Source organism: Solanum tuberosum, unplaced genomic scaffold (genome assembly GCF_000226075.1).
Source record: "Solanum tuberosum cultivar DM 1-3 516 R44 unplaced genomic scaffold, SolTub_3.0 scf00444, whole genome shotgun sequence".
NCBI classification, from domain to species: Eukaryota; Viridiplantae; Streptophyta; class Magnoliopsida; order Solanales; family Solanaceae; genus Solanum; species Solanum tuberosum.
Genome location: NW_006239365.1, coordinates 398,781 through 411,929, shown reverse-complemented (window position 1 = coordinate 411,929; position 13,149 = coordinate 398,781). Strand labels below are relative to the sequence as shown.

The 13,149-nt window shown below is 25.9% G+C and overlaps 1 protein-coding gene across 2 annotated transcripts; it reads left to right on the top strand.

Moving 5' to 3' along the window:
• Positions 1-10,394: 10,394 nt before the first annotated feature.
• LOC102580153 (GATA transcription factor 15-like) lies at positions 10,395-11,427 on the top strand. 2 transcript variants are annotated; one of them, XM_006363523.2, is made up of 4 exons: positions 10,395-10,508; positions 10,599-10,817; positions 10,903-11,206; positions 11,241-11,427. In XM_006363523.2, the coding sequence occupies exons 1-3, from the start codon at positions 10,491-10,493 to the stop codon at positions 11,167-11,169; spliced, it is 504 nt and encodes a 167-aa protein (XP_006363585.1). In that variant the 5' UTR covers positions 10,395-10,490; the 3' UTR covers positions 11,170-11,206; positions 11,241-11,427. The 2 variants fall into 2 exon arrangements, with proteins under 2 accessions (XP_006363585.1, XP_006363584.1); XM_006363522.2 differs by having other exon boundaries at positions 10,903-11,427.
• The last annotated feature ends 1,722 nt before the right edge of the window (positions 11,428-13,149 follow it).

The following is a 13,149-nucleotide window of genomic DNA, read 5'->3' as shown; positions in this document are numbered from 1 at the left end:
ATATACATGTTTTTGTCTTTTATTAATAATATTAACGGATTTATTATTTCAAATAATAAAAAAATGAAATTAATTAAACATAAATGCACTCCTTGATTTCCACCTTATATTAAGGAAATCAGTTACAACCTATTAATTTAAACAAATAAAATATGTATCTCGATTTTAAATTCGGCAGATACATGTATCTCATGGATTTAAACTCATGTATCCTAATTCCTAAGTATGAAATATGGTAGAGGAAGTAATATCTAAAACTATTGAGAATCTAAGTAATTAGGACCTAAACTAGTGAGATTTATGTAGTTTTCCCTAAAATAAACTATAACTATAGCATTTAATTTGAATTAATAGTTTGTTATTTCATATAATTTTCTCATTAATGATTACACTTTCTATGGCCCACGTCAGAAAGTTAGTTTTCCATAGTGTGTTCACTTGCAATAGACCCCTAGACCCGTTTGTAAATATGATGTAAAATTATAGTTTAAAGGAATAGTTTTAAATATATAATAAAATAATTATTTTTTAGTCATATTTTATTTATATAAAAAATAAGTCAAAAGTTATAAAAATTATATATTTACTAGGTAATATATTTTGTCAAAAGTTATAAAAAAAAGTGTGTACTGTACTATACAATGTAGCTTACATATAAATGAGTTATAAACGGATTAGAAATGACAAAATATGTAGTTTATATAAATATTCATTCATTTTAAATAGATTGTAAAATTTGAACTTATGGATCAAATTTGACATATAATTTTTACATTTTTCAAAAATAATGATTTGAAATTTCGGATCATGCTTTTGGAGAGCTTGAAATATATAATCATGATTTTAAATTTCATATTCAAATGATAATTTGAAATCAAGATATGAAATTAGATGTCCAAACAAGCCTAATTTGTCATCGTGGATTTCAAATTATTAGCACAATCATATATATGGAAACAATTGACAAACAAATATTTTGTGCACCACTAGTTAAATTCTAGGAATATTTAGGGGCGTTTCGCCATGAATGCTTTTTACTCTTTTTAGTTAAATTTCAAAAAACAATAAATTTCAGAAAGATCTAAGTTCAATTTAAAGTTAAATTTTGTTTTTTTTTGGAATTTAAAAGATATCAAAAAGTTGATTTTATTTTTAGTTTTCACTCCAAATTATTCACAAACAATTCAAATTTGTATTTATGGACAAACACAACTTTAATTTTGAATATTATTCTTCATTTGAAAATAATAATTACATTTTATAAATACTCAAAAATTTTATGGTCAAACGTATATAATTATCCATAAAAACTCGACTAATTACTCTTGTCTATTTTTTTTTCTGTCCATCAAATTAACTATTCTTTCTATCAATTCTATTTTGTGGGTAATACCTCTTTTCTCTTTTTTCCTTTTTATTTTTCTACATAATCTAATTTCATTTATTTTTCTTGGCTCTCTGTCTTTATTCTTCTTTTTTCTATGCAATAATAATAATAATAAAAAACGGCTATAGTAAACAGCCTTCACCTTTTAAAAAATGTAACATAACACAATATACATTTTGTATTTTTTTTTTGTAAATCGGTAATCAGAACAACTTGACATTATATTTATTTTCTCTTCTTGTTGTTTTCCTTTTATTTATTTATTTAATTTTTTTATCATTATTAAATTATTTTTAATGTATTTATTTTTTTAAAATAATCTGATTCCACACATATTTTTGACTCCTTTATTTTGTTCTTTTATTTAAAAAAAATCTCTTTTTCCTATATATATATATATATTGAGAGAGAGAGAAAGAGTGTGTGTGTACACTTTTTAATTTATTTCTTGTTTTTTCTATTTCAATTATCTTAATCACAAATATTCTAATATCTAGTATATCAAATCAGTATCATTTGAAATACATTATTGCAGTATACTATAATACCTATGTATCATAATCCGGAGTCAAAGGGGGGGGGGGGTAATTTGAGTAAAAGGGGAAAAAATTGAATAAAATTTTCAAAAGGGCAAAAAAAAAATTGAAGATCAAACCAAAGGGGCAATATTTGAATGGAAGGATGGATGTCGTTAAATCGTTGGTTGGAACGAGCACGCTGACATGAGCCTTAGCTTGTTAGGCAGAATGCTGACATGAGCCTTACAATTACAACATTAAAAAAACTATTAATATTTCTTCTTCATTATTTATTCAATCGTTTTTTTGTTGTGTTTTCGTGTTCATTCAAACTGTTAAGAATCAATAATGTGATAACAGAAAAAAATCAAAATCGTTATCACGAAATTTTGAACTTCTTTAAATTAAAAATCCTTCTTTCTCACACAATAACACAATATCATCCGCAATATAATCCTTTAGGGTTAGAGAATATTTTGTTTAGGAAAAGAATTTATTCTTTTGATATTTTATAGATTTTTATATAAGAAATTTTTGATCACTTATATAGGTCAATTAATCAAACTGCGTTACAATATTCTTTGTCTCTTACTTATTTCTACTTCTGTATCGAACATCGAAGTCATTAGGCTTCATAATTAATTATATATAACTACCTATTTCTAAAGAAAAAATGCAAAATTTAAAAAGACGTAACCCACCTACCCACTCGTGATAAGAATTAAAAAAATAAAGATATGAATGAGAAAAGACATACAGAAACAGGTTTGACCAGAGTTGTATTATAAAGCTGGTCAAAACTCTGGAGTCACGAATCACTATGCACATGCATTATCAAACACTAATTTCTGTTAATAATAACAACATTAAATATGTAACTTGCAAATCAGAAACATTCTCAATTGAATCCACCTCATTCAATATCCATTAGATGTGGATCCATTCAAATCTCTTTCGATAAAAAATTATATTATTATTTATAATATATATTTTAAATTATTTTTATATATCTAGTAGATGTCAAACTCCTTTAGATTAATTCTTTAAGATTTTAAATTTTCTTAATAAAAAATTTGATTGAATCAACACCTTTTGAGTTAAATAAAACTAACCCAACAATATAATATTCCTCCATTTTAATTTACGTGGCACCTTTTGAGTTATCATAAGCTTAAAACAAAAAAAATGAAAGAGACAGTAATTTGTCAAGGACCCAAATCATGTTACTTTCTGTTTGAGGCATTAAAACGTCATCATAACTAGTAAATGGTTATATGATCATCATAAAAATTAAATGACATTAGATTCTCATTAAAGTGTGTGGTGCGTTGACGCCAGCCGCCAACAATATTTGTCTCTATGAAACAAATTAAAGTACACTTTCTTAATTCTTGCTTTAGGTACCCCACTCATACTCATCTCTTTTGCATACATGTAGTATATAGTAGTATGTGCTTCCTAAATTCCATTTTCTATCTCTTCTTAAAATGTTCTCATTTTTCTTTCTTTCTTTTTTCATGACAAGGACTTAGGTATAGTTTGGTTGCGAAAATTAATAATATAGGGATTAGTAACATAAAAATTAGTAATATAAAGTTAAGTAGTGTAGGGTTTATTTTTTATTAAGTATTTGGTTTATTATTTCTTTTCTCATCTTGTGTTTGGATTAAAACTCTACAAAAAGCTTTTTTCCAATTATATCCTTGAATTATTATGAGATTTTCTATTTCATGTAATGAGATCAAGGTAGATAATCGTCCGACAATATTATTATTTTTATGACCTTCTAACTAGCTAGGAGAAGAATAATTTTGTTGTCATGTTTGCTATTTTGAGTAAAATTATTTGAGGGTAAATAATTATCATCTTAATAAATTGATCACTCACAAAATGTCAATTTTCACTTTTAAAAAGATAGGCCATCTACATATAAAATCGTAAAGACGGTAAACAATAGTAAAATCAAATAAATTATCTATATTTACACATAAAAATGTCAAGTTGTCATTTTAATATGTATATAATTAGAGGTGTGAAAAAACCAAACCGATCAATAAACCAAATCAAAAAATATTATTGCTATTGAGTTATTGGGTTAACAAATTTTTAATGATTTTATTAAAAAAACTATTCGGTTATCAATTTGGTTTTGGTTTTTACTGTTAGATTATTGGTTTATAACCTATTAAAACGATGACACTTTTCTACTTTACCCTTCATAAATATTAAATATTACTCTTAATCTAACATAACTAGATACTATATCAATACTCTACACTATAGTCTACACACTTCACATTTCACAATACTTCTACTTCACATAAGAAATTTCATATTATGTTTTGGCTGTAACATGTAATTGTAGCCTTCATACTACATTTTATCTTATTGATGTGATTTTTCATTATCTTTCTTGTTTCACTATATCAAAGCATTTACAATTGATTTGCTTATTTCACTGTATCGCGTCAAATTGTTAGAGAAGTGAGAAGTCATATATTTATTTTATGAACATTTCCTTATTGAGAAAATAAAAAATCGAACCGTTTACAACCAAAAACATATTAAATAAAAAAACGATAAAAAATATCTTATTGATTTGTTATTGGTTTAGCATATTTAAAAATCGAAAACTTATAAATCGAATCAATTCTACATAAAACCTAAACGAATTGATAAATGCATACCCCTATATACAATTTTAAAAATATTTAAAATACAAATAAATAGAAGACATAATACATAAATATGCCCTTTAACTTTGTCTCATTTTATATTTATGTCCTCCAACTTTGAGTGTGCACAAGTAGACACTTAAACTTATATAAAATTGAACAAATAGACACACACGTCCTATGTGGCATCCTACATGACAATTTGCGTCCTACGTGGTGTCCTATGTGTATTGTGCCACATAAGACTAATATGTCTACTTGTTCAACTTTATACAAGTTTAAGTGTCTATTTGTGCACACCCAAAGTTTGAGGGTATAAATGTGAAATGAGACCAAGTTAAAGGACATATATATGTATTATTCCTAATTAGAAACCCACATATATACAAACAAATAATACATTTACTTAAGATCACAAACATTATGTGGTGATATATTTGTCTTTTATCAATGGAGACTCAACTAGAAAGGAAAAAGTACATTATGACTAATTTTCTTTTTATTGTCTGAATATTCAAGAGCTAAAACCATTCCAATGCCCCCTTTCGCCATGCATAAACTAAATTAATAATTAAGATAAGCATGAAAATGAAAGCTTCTATAAATACAGGTTCCAAAGCAATTTATTCCTTTCTTTGTTCATCATTCTCTCCTTAGCTATGAGAATAATTTCTTTGCATCGGGTCAGCACTTGCCTTCACCGATATTGATATGTGTCTGTTTGCTAACCAATTTATTTTTCTATATCCTCCCAACTTATTTTTTGATTTTATTTTTGTGTATGATTAATAATTGAACAACCGTATCGAGCCAAATCAAATTAAAATGTCGATAACAATCAAATCAATAAATGTATATTATATTTGATTTAATTTTAATAATTTTAGAATCACTTAAATTATTTTGATTTTGATTTTAATTTTAATTTTTATTAATAGCCGAATAAAAGTGGACACCCCTACTAGCTAGTAACTATTTATTTATACATCTTTATTGTGTCATTTATGTGAATTCATTTCTTTCTTCTATCACCCATATCTTTCATGGTATTCTACCATATACTTTATTTAGGCCAATAACGTCATGTGTAAATCTATCTTCCTTTGGTGATGAATTTCATAAATCTTCTAATCAATTGACAATAATATACTTTGTGTAATAGATCTACGGGACATAAATTTAATTGATTTTCTTTCACTCTTGCGCTATTCCTAAATCTATATACGCTCTATCATTTTTTTTTCTAGAGCTTCATCATATGCCACGTGAATTTAAGGCCAATATTTTAAAGTGATAAATATTAAAATTTACTTTAATTTATAAATTTAAGAGTGACATATTTTTAATTTGCATTAAAAAATTAAAGATCAAATTCATTAAATTTTAATTTTATAGTATTAATTTTTAACAGTGATATTTTCAAATATTTTTTATTTTATATCTACTACTTATATATAAGTGTGGATAACCACATAGGAGGCGGTCAACAAGTCTGCTTCACCTGTGTGGTTCCACACTTCTATTACTTTTGACTATTTTTTTCCTTCGTTTTAATTTGTTTGTTTTATTTTTTAATTTTTTATATATTTAAAAATTACGTAAAAAATATTATAAATCATGATAATTAATATTTTATATATATATAAATAAATTCAATTGCTTATAAAAAAATTCGATTGACTCATAAAATTAATCTATTTATGTCAAATAAAATGGAACAAAAGAAGTTGCATATATTATTTAATTTGAAAACTACGTAAAAAGTATTGTAAATCTCAATAATTAACAACATATTGACTCTTGAAATTCTATTTGTGCTACATATATTGGGACAAGGAAAGTAACATATATTATTTAAAAATTATGTAAAAGTACTATAAATTACAATAATTAACAATTTAAAATATTTAAAAATCATATTAAAATTTAATTGACTCTCTAACTTTTATCTATGTCATACAAAGTGAGATAAAAAATAACAAATATTGGATCCGTGCTAGCACGGACGCTTGTGTCTAGTTATCTAATAAATGACAATAAGCTAAGTAGAGCAGCTGAACGTCATGCTTGCATAATTATTATTTGGATATCTTCCGACTCCAACACGTGTAACTAAATTTCCCAAAATTTTGGACCCCACCAAAAATGTCTTTTGCAATTACAAGCTTTTCTTTGAGTTACCTTTTTGACAGTTCGGACTAACAAACATATATGCTTTTAAATTTGATTAAATAGATATTCAGCGTAAGTTTTTTATAGATCTTTTAAATATATTAAATTATAAATTATTGAGGCTTATAGTACATTTTACATAGTTTATAAATAAGATATATAAATTTCATTTCAATAAGATTGAAGATTTTGTGCTCAAATTTTCGGTCAAACTTAAACTATTTGACTTTCGAAAAATGAAAAATGTCACATAAATTGAGTCAGAGAGGGTATTTTAATTTCTATAAAGTTGAACAAGTAGACACATGAGTTTTATGTGACATAATACACATAAGACAACATGTAGGATGAAAATTATCATGTATAGAATGTCATGTAGGACGTGTGTATCTATTTGTTTAACTTTATGACTACTTGAGCACACCCAAAATTGAATGAAATAAATGTAAATTAAAGTCAAGTTAAAAAATATATTTATTTATTATACCTTCTCAGTTTTGTGTTGCCTGTCAATTAAATGTTATATCCTCATAAATGTTTGGATATAAAATTATGAAAGTAATATGATTGCTTATGAATTATGATCATTCACAAGGCGGGATCCTGAAAATATTTTACGAGCTTCACCTATATTTTGTACTCATTTCTTTTTATTTGTCCATTTAAAATTTTACATATTTCTAAAATTAATGATTAATATAAGTATTTTATCACAATATTTATATTAATTGATATAAAATCTTAGATCCTGAAAAGTAATTTGAAATAAGTCATTAATACTGAACGTAAAATATGAAGAAAGAAATCTCTTAATATGCTAATAATAAGAAATAAAATTTAAAAAATATTTTAATGTAGTAGATAAAAAAAAAAGGAGAAAGTATTTGACTACTTTCTACTATTTTTAATGGTCAGAAGACTTGCGCAAAATTTCAAAGGACAACGGAAATTTTATTACAGCAGTTGTATGTTCTTTTTATTGACCTAGTTGCTCATTTCCTTTCTTTTTTAAGTTACCCATTCAGCTATAAAAATTACGATTCACAGTTTCTCAAAATAAATTTTATTTTATTTGAATATAAGTGTTTAACCGTAAAAATTTAAAATTTAATTTAAATTTTATGTTTCAAACTTGACAAACAATTTATAATTTTTATTTTTATTTCTAACTCACTTTTTTTTAAAAACTGTATATTCGAAAATAAATATTAATTTATATATCCAAAAAATATAACCAATTATCAAAAAGAAATATTATTAAACTCGTGCATATCACGGACTATTATTTATATTACATAGTGAGAACCTCCAAAGTTAAAATGTAAATTATTAGAATATCCCATCAAATAACTTAAATATTTTCTACTTAAATATAATTATAAATATAAGTTATACTTCTTAAGAATGAACTACCCTACTAATAAATAAACATACTCGCTAGACAACCCCACGATAGGTTTATTAATTATTAATTTAAAGAACTTAAGATATAACACAAACACATACGTACATCGATTATTATAATTTGAAGAATTTACAAAATAACATATATTTACTAAAATATCATGTTTAATTATCAACTCTCACAATTTTTTTTGGTAGATATACGATTATTTCATGTTATTTATTGGGTATAGTAATAATATGTTTAATTTAAGAAATAACATGAATATTAGAAAGGAAGTGATGAGTTTTCTATTTTAAACTATGTCCTAAAGGGAAGGATTTTGAACAAATTAATGTCATACTAGACATATTAGGATTAAAAGTAATACATAGTGGGGAGTTGAATGACATTTTCTTAATGCATCAACCACAAAACTAATTTAGGAATAATATTTAGAAAAGTATAATTTCCTATACAGGTAGGATTATGATATATATTTTTTCATATTTTTATCAATATCGACAACAAAAGTAGTGATTATGATAGATCAACCAATATAGATGAAAAAAACAATATACCCAGAATATCATTTATAAAAAAGTATTTGATGAGACATTTTAATATATATTTATATTTTATAAAAATAATTAAAAAGGTAAAAAATAAATCACATATATATAATTAAATTTCAATTATCTATAGTACCGTTATTATTCTAATGAGAAAAAAAACGTTGTTAATCTTAATGTTGTCTTATTATTTTAATCTTGGCAAACAAGTCACAATTTAATGATTTACATTTATCATTCACGTGAAATGTTCTCTATATTTTCACATATAATTATTTAATTCAAAATATTATTTTAATAAAATTAATATTATGATACAATACAATTTACTACATGACATTAGATACTTATTTTCTTAAAAATAAACAACAAGAGTATTACTTATGACAAATCAACCAAAAAAGGATGAAAAAAGTATACACGGAATATCATTATAAAAAAAGTATTTAATGAGATTTTTTATTATATATTTGTATTTTATAAATCAATTAAAGCAGGTAAAAAGGAAATCATATGTACCTAATTTTAATTTTAATTCTCTATCGTACCTTTATTATTCTTATGAGGAAAAAAACTTTATAAATTTTAACGACATCTAATAATATTGATCTTGACAAACAAGTCAAAATTTGATGATTTACATTTATCACTCACAAATACTTTATTTTCACATATAATTGTTTACACAAAATTTTATTTTAATAAAATTAATATTATTTTACAATACAATTTACTAAAATATCGTATTATATTTGTTCATCTCACACAATTTTTATGGTAGATATACAATTATTTTGTGTTATTCTTTCTGTATAGTAATAATATGTTCAATTTAAGAAATAACATGAATATTAAAAAGGAAATGATGAGTTTTCTATTTTAAACTATGTCTTAAAAGGGAAAGATTTTGAAACAAATTGATGTCATACTAGACATATTAGGATTAAAAGTAATTCCATTTTCTCCATCCATGTACCACAAAACTTATTTAGGAATAATATTTAAAATTGTATAATTTCTATACAGGTAGGATCATGCATATCATATAATATCTATTTTTTTTTCTTATGGTCACGAAAAATCAACCAAAAGAGATTAAAAACACAATATATTCAGAATATCATTTACAAAAAAGTATTTAATGAGACATTTTAATAAATATTTGGTATTTTATAAATAATTAAAAAAAATAAAAAAAGAAACCACATTTATATCTAATTAAATTTAATTTTCTATTATTCTAATGAGAAAAAAAAACACTTTGTACTAAATCTTAATATTGTCTTATTATTTTAATCTTGACAAAAAAGTCAAAATATAATGATTTCACATTTATCATTCACATGAATTGTACATAATTATTGCAATAAAAATTAATTATTTTAGAATAGAAATATCTTAATTAAGATTGTGTAAATTATTTTGTAACGTTTATTTGGGGGTGTGGTTTGGCGTGAAGGCGGCAAATGGCAAGAGAATAGCATATCTCCATATTCCGAAATTACCCCTATTTATATAAGTAAGAAAAAAACATGACTAATAGCGCTTAAGTTTTGGCGGGTGGACTGTTTGATCAAAATATTTGTAATGAAGGGTACAGTAGTAATTTTAATAGATCCTCGCGCTTAGGGTTTTAGCCAGGGCCTTTATAAAGGGCACAATTTTATATCCTGATCAGCCACATCTTCTGATTCACTGTCGGTTCTCTTACGGCAGTCGGTTTAATACTCATTTTCAGTGATCACTTCTCTGTTTTGCTCTGTTTTAGTTGTGATCAAAGAGATGGATCTAAGTGATAAGGTGAGTGATCAACATTCATCATTTTAACTTTGATCGATTGATCATGCTTGTTTTTTTTTTTTTAAATTTTATTTGACTATTTTGATTTAGGTGATGGGATCTGAGGAAGTGATCACTGGACTAGCAATGGAGATCGCAACTCCAGAAGTGATTTCATCTGAAATCCAAGTGAAAGCTGCAGAAGTGATTTCATCTGAAATCCAAGTGAAGACTCCTGAAGTGATTTCATCTGAAATCCAGCAGAAAACCTGTGTGGATTGTGGTGCTATCAAAACGCCTCTTTGGCGTAGTGGTCCTGCTGGCCCTAAGGTAAGTTTACAACATGGATTAATTAATTTTTTTTCCTAAAATGTTTTGAGAAATCTAATTTAATGATGATTTGTTTCAAATGTAGTCGCTGTGCAATGCTTGTGGGATCAGGAGCAGGAAGAAGAAAAGAGATCTGCTGGGATTGAACAAGGATGACAAGAAGACGAAGAAATCGTCTGCTAATTCTGCAAGCAGCAGCGGTGATAGCGCCAGCAGCAGCAATGTGGAGAAGAAGAAGAAAGCTCCAGTGAAGAGAGCTGATTCAATTTCACTTCACTGGAGTAAGCTTGATGAAGTTGAACGAGCTGCTTTCTTGTTGATGTCTCTCTCTTGCAGCTCTGTTCGTGCTTGATCAGGGCCAGGGACAGCGATGCTTGTGCCCTTTTTGGGTTGGTTGGTGGGTGAGTGAGTGATCAGTGGTAGGTAGATGATGTATGAAGTAGAATCATAAAACAGCAATAGAAAAGGTTAATCTAGTTGAGAAATTATTTCTCCTAGGAGTTGAAAAGGATTCTCTTATCCTTTTTAGATTTATTAAATTTATTAGTTTAATCAAATTCCTTGTTATGCTTATCAAAAGATCATCAAATATATGGAAATTTACTTCTTTATCAAATCCATTCCTTTTGATCGTACATCACAATTATTATTTTCATTAAATAATGAAAATACAATCATAAGTATAAAGGATCGGATTGCCTAAAAGTGTTATGATTGTGGTACAAACATTTGACTAACTAATAATTTAATACAAGTAGAACTTGGTTTCATCAGATGATGTTGACATAACAAACAAATAGGACATATGTGAAAATCTAAAGTCGTTTGAATTTTTCAAAAATATTGCTATGTTTATGTTGGAATATTATTTTTAGTCGATTTGATAGATATTTGTGAAGAATTTAAGCAATATTGGTAAAAACGGTGTCTTTTGGACATAGTGATGACAATTCATGTATATTTAGAGAAGAAAATAATAGGATATTGAATATTCCTAAAGCATTTCTCTTTTTGGACTCTGCTAAACGCAAACCTAATTTTCCAGCTCATCATTCTGATTTCTTTTTTTGATCCTTTGCCCCCCTACGCCTTTCTACATTTTGTCTTAATTAGTATTTTCCTTTTTTAAAACGGAAAAGGTCAAAATATGTTCTTGTCTTTTGTTAATATATTTTAATCACATATATCTTATTATGGTCAAATACTTTGTTCAAATATGTTTTTGTTTTAATCTTCTTCTTTTTTTCACTTAATCAAGTTACGAGATTAAATTACTCAATTGACGTCAAATCTTAATGTGTTGTTTGGCTATAGATTTGAAGTTTAAACGTGAAAATTTGATTTTTGAAATATGTATTTTACTTGATTTTTTTTAATGTTTTGTAAATGAAAATTTCAAAAACCGGCTTCAAGATAAATTTTTGTAAGTGAAAATTTGAGAATATTTAAAGATTTAGATTGTAAAATCTAATTAAATGTTATAATTAAATAAATATTTGAAGATAGCTATCCACTCCACTATGTGGTAGAGTGTTCGTCCCAACTCCTGATACTTAAAATATCTATAACCAAAACTAACCAAGAGACCTAGATTTATCCAGCCCAATATGAAAGACATATGGTCCCAATGCTTTGAGGGAATATTTGGCCCATTAAAATATTTAATGTGTTTTGTTGGCTTGTCTAGTCAATTCATGGTAATGTGATAAAAGTTTATATTTTCGTATCATAATATAACATAAGTTATGCTTTACAGTTACAAGAATATAACAAGTTATGACACTTAATTATTACAGAACTTATGTCGTTAGAGCAGAGGCGTATGCAAGAGGGGATCACCGAATTCACGTGAACCTATGCTTTCCTCTCGAAATCATATATAGTAGTGTTATATTTTCTAAGTTTTTGTTAAATTTAAATGTGTGAATCCACACTCAAAGTATTATATAATGCAACAATGATTTAGTGCACCTCTCGGTGAGGTTAGAAATTTGGCTTTTATGTCTATCTTGTTTTATTTTTCTTTGTAAAATTTGGTAACATCTCTCTAAGTGGTTATTGATAACACTTTTGATGTTTTTTAATTAATTAAGCATTTCAATTTTGGAACTATAATTTAAATTTTAATTGTTTTCAATGATAAGAACCTAAATTTCAAAACCGATCAGATGTACCTTTCATAATAGTGCATCAATCATTTCGAAATCTTGGATATGCCTCTACGTTAGAGGCATAAGTTTAGTTTCAGAATGTTATGTCTTAAGAAGTTCATAACCCACACATTATGCACTTATGCCTTACATAACTTATACTGATAAAAACATACGTTCAA

Bases quoted from the DNA above. Each gene is read 5' to 3' on its own strand.
- LOC102580153 (XM_006363523.2), top strand. The intron at 10,818-10,902 runs GTAAGTTTACAA...TTTCAAATGTAG, and splicing joins GTGGTCCTGCTGGCCCTAAG to TCGCTGTGCAATGCTTGTGG.